The sequence below is a fragment of the Symsagittifera roscoffensis genome, chromosome 9 (genome assembly GCF_963678635.1).
Source record: "Symsagittifera roscoffensis chromosome 9, txSymRosc1.1, whole genome shotgun sequence".
Classification (NCBI taxonomy): Eukaryota; Metazoa; Xenacoelomorpha; order Acoela; family Convolutidae; genus Symsagittifera; species Symsagittifera roscoffensis.
In genome coordinates, this window is record NC_087070.1 from 19,321,206 (window position 1) to 19,342,028 (window position 20,823).

The 20,823-nt window shown below is 42.4% G+C and overlaps 2 protein-coding genes across 3 annotated transcripts in view; both read left to right on the plus strand.

Moving 5' to 3' along the window:
• Positions 1–20,823, plus strand: part of LOC134853949 (uncharacterized) — a 231,074-nt gene that overhangs the window by 166,099 nt on the left and 44,152 nt on the right. The gene's annotated exons all lie outside the window — the stretch shown is intronic.
• On the plus strand, positions 6,697–7,065 carry LOC134854741 (uncharacterized). Its single transcript, XM_063871099.1, has one exon. It carries the CDS (start codon positions 6,697–6,699, stop codon positions 7,063–7,065), a length of 369 nt encoding a protein of 122 aa, XP_063727169.1.

Consider the following 20,823-nt stretch of genomic DNA (forward strand, 5'->3'; position numbering starts at 1 on the left):
GAAATTTTTTTCACAATTCTTGTTGAAAGTGCTTAAACCTAATTGAACCGACTGCAGTAACCTATACAGTACTGTAAAATAGCAAAAAAAAATGGACGAAGTTGGGTTTAGAAACCAAAAGTAGTTCAAAAACTCTCGATTCTTTACCCTCCAATTTTTTACTCTTCTGATTTTAAAGTCTCAATCTTTGTCTACAGAGCTACTCGGATGGTTGGTTCAAAATTGTTGTTATAATGGACCTCGGTTTCTAAGCTCGTCTTAACACAGAAACTTTTTATTGCATTTTCTCGAAAATCTTCAAATTTTGATCTTCGAAACATATTAACGAAATTCAAAAAATCGCAAAAAAAATTAGTCGAAAAAAACTATTCTTTCAATTTTTCTTTATTTCTTTCTCGGCGCAGATTCTTTTATTATAGGGATTGAATTGTATAGTAGTTCACTGCAAAGATGCTTTCAGCTGTTTGGAAAAAATTAAGATATCCATAGGTTTCGAAACAGTTGAGTCGAAAATTGGTACTTTTCGACAAAATTTGGGACATTCGGGTCTAGTGTGGGGTTAGGTGAAATATAACACGGGTAATAACTTATTGCTAGCAGTTTTTGATTTAACTATACTCTGATTTTGACCAAAATATCCATATTAAGGCCCTTAACACTAAAACTTGGTTTCTGCTTTTTCTGTACGGCACCACTGTACGGCATCTGTAAATTCATTTTTTGACTTCGGCAACCTACTGTATGGCCCATGATATAACCCGTTGGCATTAAAACACGTACATGGCCGTCTGCTGCTGGAGGTTGCGTACTGATTGTTTCAAAAATCGCTTTCGTAAGAGTGCTTTTATTGTAAAATTAGTGCTTTCTATTACTGTAAATTTGGAGATATTGGCCCAACCCTTTTACTGATGTCTGTTAGTGTTAAATTTGGAGATATTGACCCAACGCTTCCAGTACTGCCCTAGGACGCTTCTATAGTAGGCACAAACAGATATGCCATAGGTCGCCAGGGCTTTATAACCTATTCCTCCAGTCTGTATGCACTTTGAAATTTCATCTTTATTGAAATCGACCTTGAATTTTCATCTTTATTGGAATCGACCCTAGCCCTGAATGAGTTTGTAGTTTTTGTGCATTTCAATTTAGGTTAGTTCAGGTGCGAATTGAACAACACTGTCGATGTTGGGACAAATCCAAGGTATACAAACTGGTTTACATAATCAGTTGTCGCGAAAAACTTGAGCTTGACATAGTCAAATCGAATTTTTAAAAACTATCATTCGCTCCAAAAAACAAGATAAAACTTTAGGATATGAGCGACTGGCACGTGTCCTAAATAGGCCCGTCCAGAAGCGCAAATAAGGCATTACACGGAGACGGAGCAGAGAAAAAGTACCTTTTGACGGCTGGATGACATCAGTTAACCTAACTCTACTTGTTTTTCACCATCTCGACCTAGCCAGTTGATTTTTAGATTCCAATTTTTTCAGGTACGTTTATTAACTAACCTTCATATTGCCAATTTTAGTCCATCAGCGAAGTAAATTTTATTCAGCGTCTGCTTTTATGCAAAAATAACCTCATAACGGGACGACTGTTTTTCTTGCAATCGGCTGTTCTGTGTGTTGAAGCTTGTTTTTTTGTCAGAATGGCCCATTTCGTATTTCTCAGAAACGTTTTAGTCCAAACTAAATTGTTAATTATTTGAAAATTTGGAACTTTCGGAGCTTCCTTTTGACTTCAGTTTCGACATTAACTTTTTATTTTTGGCGTGCGCCGGAAGATTAGCTGTGCCATCCGGGGAAATGGCACTAACTCACCGGAGAGCCCCATCAATGTCCCCATTGAACGCATATGTCCGGTTTATCATCATAATTCTACTATAAAAATTACAAACCACATCAGAAACTAAAGTTTATCTACGTTAACTCAACTCAGCGCGTGTCCCTAATGGCATCATACTACATCTTCACTGCCTTCTCAAAATTGAGTCCTGGGATTTTAAATTAAGTATCCAATCACCTGAAGTCCTGGGATAGTAAATTAAGTGTCCCAACACTTAGTACTGGGATAGTAAATTAAGTGTGCCGACACCTAGTCCTCGGTTAGTAAATTACGTGTACCAACACCTAGTCCTGGGATAGTAAATTAATGTCCCAACACTTAGTCTAGGGAAGGTAAGAGGGACAATACCTGTGGAATAATGATAAAAAGAGTCATAAAGAGCTCCTCGGGAAATGAATAAAAACTAGGAAATTTAAGTTTTAACTCGGACTGTCAAATATATATTAGCGTGGAATTGTTTTAAAAAGTTTAGACTACTAAGAGAATTGTAGGTTTTCTTTTATTTTGTCGACATTTTACGTTATCAACTGTATATAGCCAGAATTGTAAATAGAGGGAAAGTGTAAAAAAAGATCATGAAGAGAACAAGAGTGTCGTTACCGGAACAAAACGAGGTCGGGCAGAAGCAAAGTTGCCCATCAAGACAACAGAGGCAAAAACTATCAACAGCAAAACCGAGAACAATAAAGAGAAAAGTTTCAGTTAATAAAGTCAACACCCGAAACAACAAGGAACAGACGACTGAAGAAAAACTCACAAAAAAGAGTGCGCCCATCACGGAAGTTGATCTTGAGACGCCGGAACAGAGCACAGATGAAGTGGAAAGAAAGACAACGGATTCCATACCAGTGCCGAAAGTAGAAGAACAACAAACAAAGACAATTGAGTTCTCGTCATTAGACAATGGAAATGAAATCACTGGCAACACACAATAAAAGACAATTTACGAACAAAGAGCACATCCTTCATGGAGAGATTTGCAGCGATGGTCGGGATGAAACCACGAGATAAAGAGGAAGCAACAGCAGCAACCGACAAAAGCAAGACCTTTGGAACGGTTTCCACGATAACAAAAGAGGCTGACCAAGAGAAGGAAAAGGTCACAGAGGGAACAGCGGGTCACCCAGAGAGGCATTTAGCAGAATCGAAAACACCACTAGTTGAGTTGGGGGACTTGATGCTAAAGTTAAAACAGATGGACAAAAAACTAAAATGCAATGAGGAGGACCGCCAAGATAGGAGGAAGGAGCTCCGACATAATAAAAATGTGAAAACTGACAAATACTTTACCTTAGCGAGGGCAACTGAATAGAAGCTACAGCAGATGGCTGGAAGAGTGGAGACAACTGACAAGGAACGTGAAAAACATATTAGGAAAGTTATGGAGGAAATGAAAAGGCGGTATGAAACCGTAAACGACAAATTATCGAACCTGGAGACGAGAATGGACACGATGAGCAGAGACTAAGCAGAAAATTCCTGTGCCATACAGTTTAAATTGGATGCGCTCTTGAGAAACACTATTGCTCAGGAAAAAAGGATAACAGACAACACGGAGAAGCAACCCGGCACAAGGCTGGATTTTGTGGAACCTCAAGGCAACTAACAGGAATCTGATTCATTGCCTCAGATCCATAACTGCATAGGATCAGGGATAACAAAAACCGCAACAAAAGGAGGATTGTCGAACTCATTAAGGATACCAAGGGATTCGGGCACACACACGAGTGTAACACCGGATGCCATGACACGGGTAAATACTTGGGAAATGATGAACAGGACACTTGAAGCATTTGCCACGAGGAACACAGAGTCGAGTGACAGAGAAGGAGGCATATCGAGAAAGACCTTCAAGAAGGAGTTCAAAGGAGTTCAAAGACGAATCGGATGGTTGCGTAGAAACCTGGGTAGAGGTAATGAGACTACATCTTGAGCAAGAAAACTTGAGTGATGAAAGACAAGCATGCACAGCGATACTAAACAATCTGGGGTGCACAGCACTGATGTGCGTGGTAGCAAAGAAGGAAGACTAACGTGACACTGCGGACAAGTTTTTTGAAATTCTGTTGAATCGCTTCGGATCCGGGACGAAGGGGCATCAATCTATGATGAGATTTGTAAAAAAGAGACAGAGAGATGACGAATCGATTAATCGGTTTCTGGCTGTCCTAGAGAGCTATCCTAGAAAAAACGATCCAGAGGAATCGACTGACAGGATAAACTTTAGCATTGCTACAAAATTCATCGATGGGTTGAAAAGTGACGACTTAAGAACAAGTTTGGCCACATACTAGACACTATCAAAAAATAACGCACCAACTCTAGAAGAGATGAGGCAGAAGTCTAGAGAGTTATGTTAATGAAACCAAATAATTAATCATTTTCAGACAGTGGAAATCTGCAAAGGGTGAGTCAACAAAAAAGGTCGACATGGTCGCCAAGAGACGACATGGACAGGCGAAGGTCATGTGCGGAATGTGGATTGGCTGATCATCACGTAGCGTATTGCACCACTTACAAACAAGGGATGAAAAGCTTGGGATATACACCAGATGAAGATGACATGTGTCAGATGGAAGAACATGAGTTCTACAGTAAATTGATCATCAAGATAGGCTCGAGCTGTTTTTTGTGCAGTCAAATAACTCAAATTAAGATGGATTGTCGCCTGTTTTGGGAAGCATTGAAGAATCAAAATCACCCAAATCACAAACTAGCACTTGCCGCTGTGCAAACTACTAGGAAAAGGCAAGCTGAGATTGAGTTGCAGAACAAGGACGTGATAAGTAGTCAGCTATCGACGAAATCAGTGAAGGCAGTGACCAAAGAAAGAGAGATGCCGAGGAGGTTCACTGGCAATAAACTACGAAAAGGCGGCAGCAGAAGCTATTAACAAAAAAGAACAAGACTTAGCGACATAAGAGATCGAACAAAGGCTGAAGCGGGAAATAGAAAGACAGCAAAGAAACGAGAGGCTTTTAGCGGCAAGGTTAGAATCCGAGACAGGCGACCATCTGAAGATCAGGGACCTCTGCAACACCTTGAAATTGGGGAATGGAAAACCCTTTGGGATCACAAAGATTGGGGCGAGAATCATATCAATAATCACCGTCGGCGGCCACCAGATAACAAGGAATCTAAGCGAACCAAGTGATCAAACACTGATGCACATAGATGTATATTCTGACTATTTGCGCACAGGCAGCCCACAGACTCCGCCAAGAGCTCTTAGAGCGTTACTGATGAGAAGTGGCGGAAAATCAATAAGGGTAGACAGAAGATACACGGAAGCCTATCGTCCACACGAGGTCATGCTAAACATAAATACAAAAAATATCTATACGAAGACAATCATAACGTGTGAAAAGGACATTTTAGGTCAAATCTATGTCGGCCGAGAGGATTTCAGGGTGAGGTCGATTGGGCATTGCGCCTTGCTAGTGAAAGACGCCATACACTTGGGAACAGAAGCAGATGTGTCCGCACATGTACTGGATAATTACGGAAAGAGAACCCCATTGAAAGGAATATTGGACACGAGAGCTGTCTTGAGCGTGATACCAGTAGTAACATCATGGAGACGGTTGGGTTTGACAAAGAGGTCTGATAGACTCCGGAATCCGGCGGTCAGCCGCAAACAAAGGGGCGCTAAGGGTCCTTGGAAGAACACCAATAATAGCCTTGCATCTGGAGGACCGCAACTGTGGACGAGTTTTTTGGGTAGTGGAGATCCCAGATGAGTCAGATCAATTCATTTTAGGCAGAGATTTTATGAGAAACTTTGATGTAACGACTGACCTTAACAATGCGATGTTCATGATTCAAACTCCGGAAAGGAACTACGTAATATATTTGGTAAATTTTTTAATGACGAAGGAGAATAAAGCTCCAGTTTTCTTCAGTAGGAGAGTGAGGTTGAAAGCAAAAGAGGCTGCAATAGTAAGTTTGAGAATGAAGAACTATAATGAACTCAGTGAAAAGAAGCAGGTAGGTATAGTACCGAATCCGAATAGCCAAAGTGCTGCTATTTTGGGAAGATCAATGAATACTCTTGATATACCATAGATTTGGAAATTTACAAACCGGTAGTACCAAAAATTGAACACTTAACGGGGAAAACAACAGCTTGAAGCAATCAACGACGTGCTAGATAGGAATCAGGACAATTTTTCTAGACATAAGGCGGAAATCGGGTGTTGTAACTTCGTTGAACATGAAATAGAACTAGAAGAGTAGGCGGTACCGTATAGGGAGGGGGCGAGGCGCATGACCTCAATCATATCGAACGCATCTAGAAAAGAGATAGAAATGTTACTAGAGGATGATATGATAGAGCCATCCAAATCACCGCGGGCGTGTGGAGTAGTGATGGCCAGAAAGAAAGGAGATCAACTGAAATTTTGTGGTTACTTTCAATGTCTGAACTCCGTCACGGTGAAGGTTGCCTATCCCATACCGAGAATAGGTAAAAGCCTTTCAAATTTGGGGGATGCAAAATTTTATTACAACTCTTGATCTGGGGTTGGCTTTTTGGCAAATACCACTTAGGAAACAAGACAGAGGCAAAACTGGGTTCGCTTGCGAGCTGGGACTGGTCCTATGGAAGAGGATGCCCTTTCACCTGTGCAATGCAACAGCCACATTTCAGTGATTGATGGCATAGGCATTAACAAGTGTAACGAAGAATTATGGTAACTTGGTTATGTGGACGACGTGGTGATTGCGACGCCAATTCTTGAGGAGCACATCGAGCGACTGGACGAGGTACTTGCACGCAGGAAGAGGGCAGGATTGAAATGTAAACCCTCGAGATATGAAACCTTGAAAGATTCGATAAAATACCTCGGGAGAATGGTAGACAAACGTGGCATCCGACCAAACCCAAATGCGGTAGAAGCAGTTCCGACTTGGAAGTTACCGAAGACTGAACATCACTTGAGGAGCTTTCATGGTTTCGCCAAATACTACAAAGAATTCATCAAGGGTTACACGGACAATGTATATCCGATGCAGCAGCTCATGAGACTCAAAGGCAAGAAACTCATGTGTAACAATGCTGCGAAGGAATCATTTCAGAGCATAAAAAAAGAGTTATGTGAAGCCCCTGTATTAGGCATGCCTACGGTGAAAGGCACGTACGTCCTAGATACAGATGCATCGGTGGTTGCGTCTCTGGCACACTCCACCAAGAACAAAAATAGAACGGCAAAACTGTCTTGAGACCAATAACATACGGAAGCAAAGTCTTGAGCGACACGGAAATGAAGTACGGGGCACCCAAGGCGGAAATTTTTACGGTAATCACCTTCGTGGAAAGGTACAGGGCGCATCTGGGATTTGAGCCATTTAAACTACGGGTCGACAACAGGGCACTCTCTTGGCAGAAAACGTACTCAATGGACCAAAGTTACATGGAGAGATGGGTAGTGCGACTAGATGATTACATCATGATAATTGAGCACAGGAAAGGGATAAGCACCAAAATACCGGCAGCTTCAGTAAGAAAACGGAATTCTACGAGTGGCAAGAGCAGAGGGAAGCTAATATGCCTGAAATAAGAGATTGATTTTCGTTCATGGACAAGGAAACATATGAAGTTTACCACTCAAGAGATGGCTCGACAGGTCAGGTAAACCGATCGGAGATCACCCTGAATTACCCACCGAGCACTCACTAAAAAGACAAACAGGGAAGCCGGTGTAAATTCTGCTCTAGTCAAATCTAGTCAGAGATACGTTGAAGGCGAAAGCAATGGTAGGACAGGATATAATGAGATTGCTTCAGAAACTGGCCGACATCAAACCCGTGGACTCAAGCAGGAAGGATGCTTATCCAGAATTCACATCAATGAGAAGGACAATAGTGGGCTTGCGTGACCAAACTCATTGAAGAATGAAGATATGGAGAGCAAAGAGGTGGTACGGACACTAGGCGAGAAGATTCAGGAGGAAATACTCAAGCAAACAACGCTACGGAGGAAAAAAGTGCCGTTTCAAGAGGAAGCTGAAGAACTCGGACTAGATCAAGAATTCGGGGAGTGACTGTTGAATGGCAAGGCTGCTCTCCGAAAATTAGCTCTCCGAAAATTTGTCCGGAGAGCTAGAAAAATGGGACGAGAACTCGTTTATCGAATCTTCCATCAAGGGTTACGCGGACAAGGTACATCCGATGCAGCAGCTCATGAGATACAAAGGCAAGAAATTCATGTGTAACAATGCTGCGAAGGAATCACTTCAGAGCATAAAAAAGAGTTATGCTCTTTCTTATGCTCTGACAGAACATTATTGGTGGAACCATGGAAACTCCTCAAGTGATGTTCAGTCTTCGATAACTTCCAGGTCAGAAATTCTACAAGACAGTTTGTGCACGATATTATCACAAGAAAAAAGAAGAAATCAGGACAGGGAAATGCATATGGACCCCTCGTCTGAGACATACAACCTGGACCATGACGAAATGGAAGGAGGAGAAAAACCAGAGATGATAGCAGTGTTGAGGAAAGCATTCAGGGAGTTTTTGTGCAGCTCAATCATCATAACGAATATCGAGCCGGAATGTGATAGGAATAACTTGGACAGAATAGTGTATTTCAAGCTAGGAGATGACACTCACAATCCAGGAGAACTGACCAGGTAAATGATGGCACTGGAAGAGCATGTGAAGGCAAGGTACTGGTTATCAGACTTGATACGGGCGCAGAAGAATGACAAGATGACTAGCCACCTCTCCAAATGGATCCGAATGGGAGTAAAAGAGAAAATAGATCTGGAGGAGGACAGCTACAAAATCTTGAGCCAGTTCTACAAGGAACGGCAGGGTTTATTCTACCAAGCAGCGGATGGATTAGTGGCTTGCAAAATAAGAGATGAAGAGATAATTTTGCACAAACATAATCTCATCATACTACCACAGCTATATCAGACGGAGGGACTTTTTAGATAACACGACCAAATGGAACATCAAGGAATAGACAAAGTGCAAGAAATAATACTGCACCGGTTTGAATGGCCAGGAATGAGGAAAGCTATTGAAAGATGGGTCATGATTGCAAGGGAAAGATCCAAAGAAAATAAAACTCCTTCTCATATCGGTGGAAAGCTCAGAAACGAACGAGGTCGTGCAGATAGACCATCAAAAGATGTGCCTGACGGAATCTGGATATAACCAGATGCTGTTAGTCATAGATCACTTCAAGAAACTAGCAGAAGCAGGACCATGTCAGACGGCCTCGGCGGAAGAAACTTGCGATCACTTGATCACACATTGGATATCAAGATATGGTTTCCCAATGACCTTTAAATCAGACAACAGGGGAAGGCCTTGGTTGGGGATTTGACTAAATAGCTGATGAGGAGATCTCACATTGCCAAAGCACACTCGACAACTTACCACCCACAGTCGACTGGACTAGTGGAAAGGCAGAACAGAACATTAGTAAACATGCTTAGAGTATACAGCTCGAGGTATATGACGGACTGGGACAAGTACTTGCCGCAAGTGGTGGGAGCATACAACAGCACACAACACTCATCAACGGTGATCAGTCTTTTCATGACGCTAGCAAGCAGGGAGCGAGCAATCCCATTGATGTTTATCCGCCCAGAATACGAGGGAGAGAAGACATGACCGCAGACTTACGTGAAGGAAGCCATCAAGAGACACAAAGAATTGAACCAATTGTGCACGAGGAACACAGACCAAGCACAGATGAGACAACGTGCGAAAACACTGTGGGACAATAAGTCTGGGTGTTCCAGAATATCCTTCCTTTAAAGGGAACGAAGAAGTTATTGAAGAAATGGAGAGTTCCTTTCTTGGTAACAGAAGTGCACCAGCAGGGTCGGTTCTACCGGTTGAGCACAGGACACGCCGCACACTATGAAAATCTGAAGCCTAATGTCCCGTCACCGAAGATTGGTGCGTGCCACAATACATGGAAGGACTTGAGTATCTAATCGTGGAACTGGCATGTCAGGTGAACGAGAAGGGCACCAGGGAGGAAAACGATGGGAACGAGAACACGAGTATGGATGGCAATGAAAAGATGGTGGTCCACTCTTTCGCAAAGCTCTTTCGCAAAGAAGGATCGGAACGAACCGGAGCAGAACGAGGTGTCGGAATGGACAGAACCAGACAAGCCCATGACCCTGGAGACAATAAAGGCGGGCGCAATAAGACTAGCATGAGGTAAAATAGATGTGGTGATGCCTCCCTGGTTGAAAAGATAAAACCGGATGAGATAGGGGCAGATATGGTAAGCATGTGTGACATAGTGTCGGATAAAGAGTGGCAGATCATCAACGACAATGAGAACTCCAGAAGAGGAACACAAAATAACCAAAAAGTTGACATATCAGCTGGGAAGTACACAAAAGAGACAAACTCGTTGTTTGACTGGACAGCAACAGATCGTCCGTTACACATACCAGCAGATAACTTAAACTCGGCACCATCGACGTGGACGTCGATAATTAATTTGTCCGGGGATTGGGGGTAGGACTTACCCACACCGAAAACTGAATGATCAAGAAACTCAGGGAAATGAGAGAAACCAACGGACTGGAATTACATATAGAGGAAGTTGAGCCTACCATTAGAAGGAAATTCAAAACCAAGTTCGAAATACCAAACGAGTACTCGGAGAACATCCTGATCACGGACAGCGACTTCATCTTGTCAGATAGGAACCGTGCGACTGACTGTCAACACCAGACTAGAGGCCGATTTTAAAAGAGAACCAAAATGTGGAGTTTCTATTCAGTTTCACAAGTACCTTTTGCATGACCTTCAAAATAAAGTGTCATTCAAATTGTAAAGTGCTAAAAGGTATACGGATCTGCATAATTTTAACATCTAATTGAATCATTTTATCAAAGACGGTTTAGATATGTTTATAGAAGCAAAAGGGGGATTCAGCTTTGTTTTCAGATTGATTTTGATTGATAACCGACAAGAGTCAAACTGTCGTATACGGAATTCAAGAGCAAGACTATCAGTCAGAATTCAGCAGTAACCGCCAAAAAACAGTATTTCTTGAGTATTAAACTGGAAAGGTACTTCTTGTGTGTTGAATTGGTAAGGTACTTCTTGAGTGTTGACCTGGAAAAGTATTTCTTGAGTGTTGAATAACTGAAATATTGGGCACCGGTTGGGAGAAAGGGTTGATTCTAGAGACCGCTCGGCGAGTAGCAGGAGTATACAGCCGGGGCCGATGCCCCTGGAGAAATTTGGGAAGGAGCTTGGTCATGTCATTGGTTGTGATAGTGGAGAAAGATCAAGGTGGCAAGAAATTGGCAGAAGGCCTATGAGAAGTTAGCGAAGCTAGGTATCTGGAACGAGTGAGAAACCTAGATCTGGATGATCTGGCCTGCAGGCGAGAAGTAATGGAAACCCGGGAACTCAAAATCTTGTCTCATGAGGACCTAAAAAGTAACTATTGTGTGGGCTGGTTGAAATTGCATGAAGAACACTTTTCTTGAGAGAAAATTTTCGAGATAGCGGATTTAACTTGAATTCCGAAGATAGCGATCTTTCGTCCCGTTAATTATCGACCCTTAAGTAGCTGGAAAAACCAGGCCTGATTGCTGAGCCACCGGAACACCGCACGGGCATAGCTAGAATCAGAGTAGCGATTCCTGTACAATTGAGAGCGGTAGAGAAACTTCTTGGCCCCAAAAGTGTGGGACTTCCCGACACTGCTTACATGGGCCCAAAACTGGCGGAGGACCCACGATATGGGGAACTTTATGGAACTTATTAGCTGGCCAAGGCACTGGCTGCCTAGGATCGTTCAGACACTGGAGCCGCGAAAGTGCTGATCGTCGCAGGATCGGACTTCTCTGGGACATCACGGAAATTTTAACTTTTATCGTGGCGATGAAGTCTGAGACACCTTGTGAACATGAGTGGCTGTTGTTTGCGCAAATGAATGATCACCTGCATGCAACCGGTCTATTGGAGCCCTTGATGACTGGAGAGCCAACACCGAAAAAGATCTGGGAAGCAATTCAGATGTTGTTCGCCTCGATGAACGAAATACAGGAATTGGTGGCCTCTCGATTGGTGTCGATGACAAAGGTGGTGTTCGCTTCATCACCAGGGTACTCGAGCATGCCACCCGCCCTCCAATCTGTGTATGCGATGTTGGTCTTGACCGAGGAGGGCAATGAATTGCTTATATTGATGGCAGCTCCGAATCGAGAGCTTCCACCGGTGAACTTGAGATTTCTGAAGTCATAAAAGGCAGCAGCCTGGGCAGACGAGTCCCACGCCTTGAAAGGTTTTTATCAGCTTGCGAGTCCAGAGATAGAGGATGATCAACCCGTGATTAGTAACTTGATCACTAACCTGTGACTCCGGAGCATGGAGCTCACGATTGTAGGCTCTACCAGCAGCCCGAAGCCACCCATTAATGATCGAAAGAATGTAGTGGGGCGGAGAAACAGCTAGAGTCAATGGTCTATCGCTTGAACCAAGAAAGAGGGAGATGGCCATTTCTGACCCCGAGACTTGAAAATGTGACAGATAAAACGAAAGAAACCGCGCCTCCATTAATAAGGCAATTGTGGGAGTTCTTGCAGAATCAGCTCTCGAGCACTCGGAGAAAAAGGGGTTGTTTGCAATCGCCACGCTTATCCATGTCTCCACGTTTATGCATGTCTCAGGTCTTTCCCCACCATATTTTGATAAAATAACCAATTTATAAAGTATTTGGTTTCTTAAATCAAAATATGGTGGGGGACGACCTGAGACATGGTTTTTTACCTCCTGTGGGGTGGTTTGTTACCTCAAGAAAACGAAACCACTATCGGAGATTTCTGGAGGGAACACGCCACGGGCGACTTGAGCACGAAGAAATCATATGAAATCGTGAGATTCTTGAGCCCGTATTGGGAGAAGAAATGTATTTGGAAGATATTCCCGGCAGGAAAGACGCTTCTGAGACTTTTATACAGGATATCTTGAGCATATTGATTAACCTGCTACTGGCTTTGTATCTAGTGTTCCTCAGATACTTGTTTAACATGGGGTCAGCCTTCAGGCTCAGTAGAGGTTTAGAAACTCTCCGGATCGACAGATATATGACGTCGGTCCTCCTGACATACGAGTATCTAGCAGCGTTCCACCGACTAATGAAAAATGTGGATCCGATGGCCACGAGGGAAGCCCACCCGAGTCTCGAGACTTTATCGTCTAAATGTGCTGCAGGATTGAAGACCCTTTTGGTGGATTATCTCTTGATGCAGAACCGGCACTTAACAGGAGAAGAGAAGAGCCCGAAAACCAAGAAGGAGGTCAAAGATATGAATGGTTGCATGCACTCAGTGGTATACGTGAGCTTGATCAGCATCTTGGATGGAACAGCGTTGAGCTGGTGTAAGCAGGAAAACTTGAGAACCCACATGAGTGGAACAGTGCTATTTGGGAAGGTGAAGGATCCGGAGCTGATCGTGCTGAACTTCAGAGGCCAACTGCAATGCAGGATGGGGGTAAAACGAGAGGGTCCGTTCGAGGCCTACCCGAATTTCTGGAATTTGAACCCCCTGGAAAAAAATACGGGAGAAGTTTTGAGAATACCAACTTGGGGAAAGCCTTCGACTTGATTAGGAAGGAAATGGAGACGATTCTAGTGCGGGACGTGCTTCCAGTCACCATCCCGGAGTTTTCGACAGTTAGGCTGATGACTCTGGGGATGAACAGTCTTCTGTTAGTACCGTCAGTTCAGGCTAGAAAAGTTGTGGAGCGACAACAGAGGGTGTTCACGCATGGCTGGGACCCTCTGTTCATTGGGTACTCCGCGGCCACTTATTTTCACAAAGGTGAAATTAAATTAAACTCCTGGACGACGGGAGCTAAGAAGATGAGGGCCTCGATGATTCCGAGGTACGACGTGAGGGAAATGAAAAGAGTGCTTGAGAGGGCCGGATTTGAGGACGACAGTCACATTTATGACGACTGACGGGTATTTGTGGAAGAAAAAAACTTGATTTGAAAGGCAGTACGAGGAAACATCTGGCGCCCTATGGACTAGAGGAGATAGAATTGCAACATGATAGACAAATGCTGAATGCAGCGGGAGCCCTCTATGTACCCCTTACGGAATACAAGCTGGCTGATCCGGCGATGCCCTCGCCTCTGTTGGTCGATACTCCTGGAGATAAGAGGAGCCTTCCCGTGAAAGTCAGGTTCGAAAATGCCTTGAAGCGAGAACGACCAGAAGTAATGGAAGGGGAGAAAAGGAATGAAACCCTCAGTGAACCCGAGAAGGACATTGGAGCCACCCCGAATGAAGAAATAGTGCCCGGGAATTATAGTCCTGGCACCACTCGTAAATTGCTTCAGGACTTGAGAGGAGAAGACTGAGCAGATACCGCGACACCAGCCTCGGGATCTTCCCGAAAGAATCTGGAGATACAGCTAGGAAGTAAGCCCGCGAATATGGGCATGGTGCTCTTGAGTAGCGAGGGTAAAGAAAAAACACCTTCGTGGGAAACAAAACGAAGTTTCTGGATTCGTTGGGTCCAGAAGGATGGCAGGAGTTCTTGAGTAAGTTCAATCAGAAGGTGGAACGGAATGTGAATGTTGCGGAATTCAAGGAGGAGTTGTGGGGCATTGTGGTGGAGTTCGGAGAACCTATTTTGATGGCAAGCGGACTGGATAAAGAGGCAAGGGAAGAGTTGTTCAAAAAGATCTCTCAGAAATATTGTCTTTATCTCATAATTTCTACTAGTCGAGAGGGTTCAGTGCACTCCCGCATACCCCACTTGACCTTCAGTTTCCTGTACTTTCACGAGCACCTATCGTGTCTGTAACATGTAACATTCGCCCAAACATTACACAGTGACGGGGCATAGAAAAAGCACATATTGACGACTTGCAGGCGTTAGTTAACCCAATTCCACTCGTTTTTCGCCGTCTAGACTTAGCCAGTTAGTTTTATGGTCTGTTTAGGGCTAAGTAAAATATACCATTTTTAGGCCATCAGTCAAATGAATTTTGATCAGCTTTCCTTACATGCGAAGATAACCACATAGCTCAGAACCCAATGTTTTTAAGTTGCATCCAAACTTGCAGTTCACCATGGAAGAACTTGATAATAACGGTAATTCGGCCTTTTTGGATTTAAATGTCAACGTGGACTCAGGAAAAAAGGTCACATGTGGGTGGTACCAAAAACCCACTGATACCGGCACCATTCTAAATTTCAAAAGTTGCGCAACTTTGCATTACAAAAAAAAAAACGTTATTGAAGGGACAATTCACAGGGTTTTCAGGAATACTTTAACATGGGAAACTTTTGACCAGGCGTTGGAAAATAAATCGGAAACAATGGAATGAAAATCAATATCCGAAAAATTGTTTGGACAGGGTAGTGTTTGAAGCTCTTGACAAGATCATTGGGAAAAAAGATTTAGAGGTGAAGGCATCAGAACCGAGAAATGATAAAGGGTTGAAAGACTCACCTCCCTTTTTGCAATGCAATATCGAGGCAATCCATTTCAACTGTTAGCTGTAAAGGTTCGGCAAATATCCGGGGCACAAATAATTTTTACAACAAGAAAATTGAAAACATGCTTGCCATCTTCCAAAACTTCTTTTGCTCGTGAACTGAGATCTAAAGTGGTGTATAAGCTTACATGTAGTAGATGTAACTCCACCTATGTCGGCCAGACAGTCCGACATTTAGCCACGAGGATCGATGAACACCGCAAAGGGGACTCCCCAGTAGGGCAACACTTGTTAGACTGTAATAAGGAGGTAGGCTGTACTGCTGCGCTGAAGTCAGAGATTATAGACCAAACAGCCAACAATCATAAGCCACTCACACTAGAGGCTTGCGTATTTGGAGGGAGAGGCCAAGCATCAACACACGCGATGAGTTCAGGAGCCGGGAATTTACACTAAAACTATAGTCTATGTATAACATGGCTAAAAGTTAAAAAAACTGACATGTCAGAATCAAAAATATTCCCAAATCGAAAATTTATAACCATAAATTTTTCTTGGGTATGTCCCTACCCAAGAAAAAACAAAAACTAAAAAGAAAAATGAGAAATTTACAAGAAAATGTTATTATTGATTGCGTAATTTTTTATGTAATTACAGCTGCTTAAAATTGATTGGTCAAAAATTTTAAAGCGTTTTTAGACATGTTTCTAATCATTTTTCAGATCTTTCATCGTTTTGTAAATTCTGTAAAATTTTAATCCTGATGATGTACAAAATGTGCGAAAATGTTTGAATTAAAATTTTAAATTTCTTATATCCAATGGTTTTAGTGACAGTTATATATTGAATCCATTGGAAATGGATTGACTTTTTCTTCTCTCTAGCTACTCTTACTCTGAAATACTATCTAAAATCGGAGTTAATTCAACTATTCAAAGCATCACAGCAGCTAAGAAGTACGTTTAATAGTTTCACACAACAGTCTTTGATAGTCTCTTGGCAGTAAGCCTACGATTCTGTTTTCTCTCAGGGATAAAGTCGTTATCCCTCCAATCTCGTGGTACGAGAGGATACGGATCCAATCCGGTTGTCCCACTGAAGCCTCCTTTCTTTCGTGTCTTATCGTGTGTGATCGTCACGATAAGAGGCTTCGTTTTTCGTTTTTTCTCTATTTTCTCACGACTGTCTTTCGTCTAGTTAATTCTTTCGTTTCGTTAAAAAGTACATTTAATAGTTTCACACAGTCTCTGATAGTCTCTGGGCACCGGGCCTCCAATTATGTTTTCCCTCCAAATCCGTAATCCCTTATCGTGTCTGATCGTCACGATAAGAGGCTTCGTTTTTTTCTTTATTTTCTCACGACTGCCTCTGATAGTATCTGGGCACCGGGCCTCTAATTCCGTTTTCCCTCAGAGATAACGTCGTTATCCCACCAATCTCGTGGTACAGGAGGGTACGGATCCGCACCGTCTCACTGAAGCCTCTTTTTTTCTTGTTAATTCTTTCTTGTTAGTTATTCTTCTTGTTAACTCCTTTATTCCTGCCTCATTTCTTCTTGTCAATTCTTCTTGTTAAATCTCCTGGTACGGAAGGCTAAAGATCCGCTCTGGCTGTCCCACTGAAGCCTCCTTTCTTTCGTGTCTTATTGTGTCTGATCGTCAAGATAAGAGGCTTCGTTTTTGTCTATTTCCTCACGACTGTCTTTCGTCTTGTTAATTCTTTCGTCTTTTTAAGTACGTTCAATAGTGTCACACAGTCTCAGGGCACCGGGCCTCCAATTCCGTTTTCCCATCAATTCAGTTTTACCTTATCGTGTCCGTTCGTAACGATAAGAGGCTTCGTTTTGTCTCTATTTTTTCACGACTGTCTTTCGTCTTGATTTTTCGATGTGTGTCTCTTTCTCGTGATTTTTGGATAAAACTTCCGGTTTTATACTTCTGAGAAATATTACAGTTCCAATCAAAAGTTCCAATCAAAAACTAAATTTCTGGTGTGTTCCTACCCTCCTTCTTGTAACGAATTTGTATCCAACATCGCTAATACCTGGTTTCGTTCTTGTCGGATGGTTCGACTGTGCCAACACAACACAATTGGGGTCTTTAGTCTTGTTTTAGTCTGTCTTCAAGTATCTTTTTAGCGACTGTTCGTTGTCTCGTATCCGGCGGTTGTTGTTTGTCATCGTCAAAAAAGCCACTCTTAGCGTTACTCAGAAATATTCCAGTACCAATCGAAAATTTATCAATTCTAATTTCCGGAATACTCTGAGCCCCCGTTCAGTGTAGAACTCACCTTTAAGACGTGTGACATTCGACCAAACTATCTCAAAATGCAAGTTCGAATTCGCATTTTTATTGTGACAGCTGAGCGGGAAAATTGGCGGTTTTAGCACATTAACGGTGTTAGTCCTTCATTTTGACGAACGCGGAATGGTTAAGTTGGACTGACATATTAAGTTTTAAAAAATCGTTTGAAAAGAAAGACACGACACGACGTCTAAATTTCGCGACAACTGAAAACTGCAAAAAGAAATAGAACAACGGAATTCGTTGAGAAAAATGGTGAACGGCAATTCTGCGAGACAGATCGAGATTGAAATAGAAAACAACTATCAGAAGACCATTCCAAGTTGCAACGATTGTGCCGCTACAATCGTTACAACACGAATCTCGAGAATCAGGAAGGCTATTGGGACGACGTGTCCAGCCTTCCGGGAAGAAATAGGAGTGTTATTTCCCGGATTCCAGAATCCGGAGGGTCTCGGAAGAAAACTGTAACTCTGTCTTTATGAGCTTTTAGCTTCTGGTCATGCCCTGAATTAAATTATTAACATCTAAATTCGTTTTCAATTTATGAGAAGCTAGGAGTTAAAGGAAAGGGTTGATCCATCTTCGATGGAGATGATGATTTTTATCTACTGAACAAAAACAAGAATAATCTGATAAATATGTAGTAACCCTGTTTTTAGGAGTGACCTCGTGGTCTGGGGATACTGAGACACAGCCATGAGCTCACTATTTTTGCATGTAATTAATATAATTAGAGCGTTCTGATCGAAGCCGGAAACAGAAACGTTTTTGTCGACCCGATGTTAGAAAGACCACCAAAAGAACTGGCTTTGGCAGAGACGGTGAAAAGCATGTAGAGCTGTGTATAGACGCTAGCCAGTCGTTTTACAACCTAGCTTTATTTTCCGTCGATATGTGCTATCGGGCGAATGTTATATACATGTTTTTATGGCGCTCCTGGGTGTTATTCTTTTTTAACATCATGACCGGCAGAACCGTTAACGAGCACTCCGCGCCAAGCGGAAGCTCTAAATAGGGCCCCTAGCACCGGGGAGGAAGGGTAGTTCGGAACGCGGAAGTTTTCTGGATTGCCGAAACTAGCTTTTTAACCTAGTTAAGACCAAAAACTCACGTACCAGGAAGGGTGGGGCGGTTGCTCTCTCCCCGTCGTTCCCTGAGAGGTAGGTGACTAAAAAAATTTAAAGATATACAAGAAACCAAACAAAAAGTAGTATAATACCTAAGAAAAAACAAAAAACATATAAAAACAGTAGAAAAATATAAAATCAGTAGAAATCATCACCCCAGACGAGATGTGATCCGACCCTCCCGTTTGTTGTTGTTAGATAAATTGTTGTTACAGGTATTTATATCAGTCAGGATCGTTACGATCAAAATTGAGGCCCGTTTCTGGTGCTTGTACTGTAGGGTTATTTGAGTAATTAAGCACGTTAGTGCTAACTTGCGCTCAATCCGGAAAAGTCTCTGGATTAGAGCAGAAGACTCATCCGGCAAGCAGTGCAAGGAGCAACAAGAAGGGCTCAAGGAAACAACAATCGAATGTTTGGATATTGTTAACAAACTTTATATTCCTTTTGGTACAAAAATTATGATACCAAACTATGGGGGGCTCGACAGTGACTGCGCTGAAGTGGCCTTCCGTCGAGTTTCGAATTTCCGAGTTAGGCACCAAAGGGGTATAATATTGCTGGTTTTACTATTTATATAGCCTATATTAATACTCCTATACCGTTTTTCATTGAAAAACATAGTAAGCAGACTGGTTTTTAGGGTCGAAATAGTGATATTTTGATCCTCACACAAATCGAAATCGCGATTTTTGAGATATCGATACTTTTTAAAACGAAACAAAGCGCTAAATTAGTGAGTTACATTGTAACTGTACTAGTATAAGTAGTGGAACCGGTTAATTTTAGTTCGGAAGTGGTCGAAACTAGTTGGGTACCGAAAACCGAAGTTTCTTGATTTTTGAAAAAACGAAACGCTACAAAATAAGAAATTTTTTTGAAATTTTTGCATTAGGACAATAAAGATTGATGTTTGGTCATTGTTCACTAGTGAATCGACAGGTCTTAAAACCTGTTTGATAATAACCTTCAGGGTCCCAGTGAAATCGAACTTAACGTGTTTGGTTTAGTGGATTTGTCAATCCGAAGGGGTCCAAATAGCATTGTTTTCGGCAAATTTTTTTTTCAGCTGGAACGTTTTATATCAGACTTTTTGCATTGAACTAGAAGCATATAGGCGTTCTGAGCTCAGATCAACAATTTTTAGGTCAAAGAGACAAGAATTGCGAAAAAAAGTTAGGCGGAACCTTTGAGTGAGAAAATTTTTGTACCTTAGAAAAAAGATATTTTGGTTAATAACTTTGGAACTACTGGACAAGTCCAGTTGATCTAGCTACATAACTCATAGAGTCTTCAATTATCCGAAAAAATAAACATAGAAAATTTTTAAGATTATTTTAGCAAAGTTACCAATTAGTGAAGGTAGACCCTTCACGTTTTGTAAAAAAAAAATTGGAAAGCCCTTATACCCCTACCAGAGGGTAGTAACGGTTGAATAAGGCAATTTTACGCTGTTTTTGTCGGAAAGGGAGGGCAAGGAAATCCAGTAAACGAGAGACGAGAGTCGAGTGGAAACTAGGTTAGTTATAAGACCCTTCACAGTTAAAGAGAATTGTCAAACAAGCAGCTTAGCATAAATCCGGAAGGGTCTAGGGCCGGAATACACCCTTTCTAGTTAATTCATATAGCATAATAGACTCTGAGACTGTATCTGGAAGGGTCTCGGGTGTAATTTTTAAACGTCCCGGAAAAGCCAATTGCAACAATCCGTAAGGGTCCCATTTTCACCAATCCGGAGGGGTCCCAATCCGGAAGGGTCCCATTTTTCGCCAATCCGGAAGGGTTCCATTTCCACCAATCCGGAGGGGTCCCAATTTTCACCAATCCGGAAGGGTCCCATTTTCACCAATCCGGAAGAGTCCCAATTTTGCCAATCCGGAAGGGTCCTGTTTTTGCCAATCCTGAAGGGTCCCATTTTTGCCAATCCGGAAGGGTCCTAATTTTGCCAATCAGGAAGGGTCTATTTTTGCCAGTTCGGAAGGGTCCTAAGTTTGCCAATCCGGAAGGGTCCTATTTTCGCTAATACTTGAGTAGACAAATGAAAAGTTAAATAGTGAAAGGTATTAGGTTATTAGGAGTCAGGCTAGAAACCAGTG

What these genes read in the sequence shown, in the direction of transcription:
- LOC134854741 (XM_063871099.1), top strand. Translation starts at nt 6,697, where the DNA reads ATGGTAGACAAACGTGGCATCCGACCAAACCCAAATGCGGTAGAAGCA.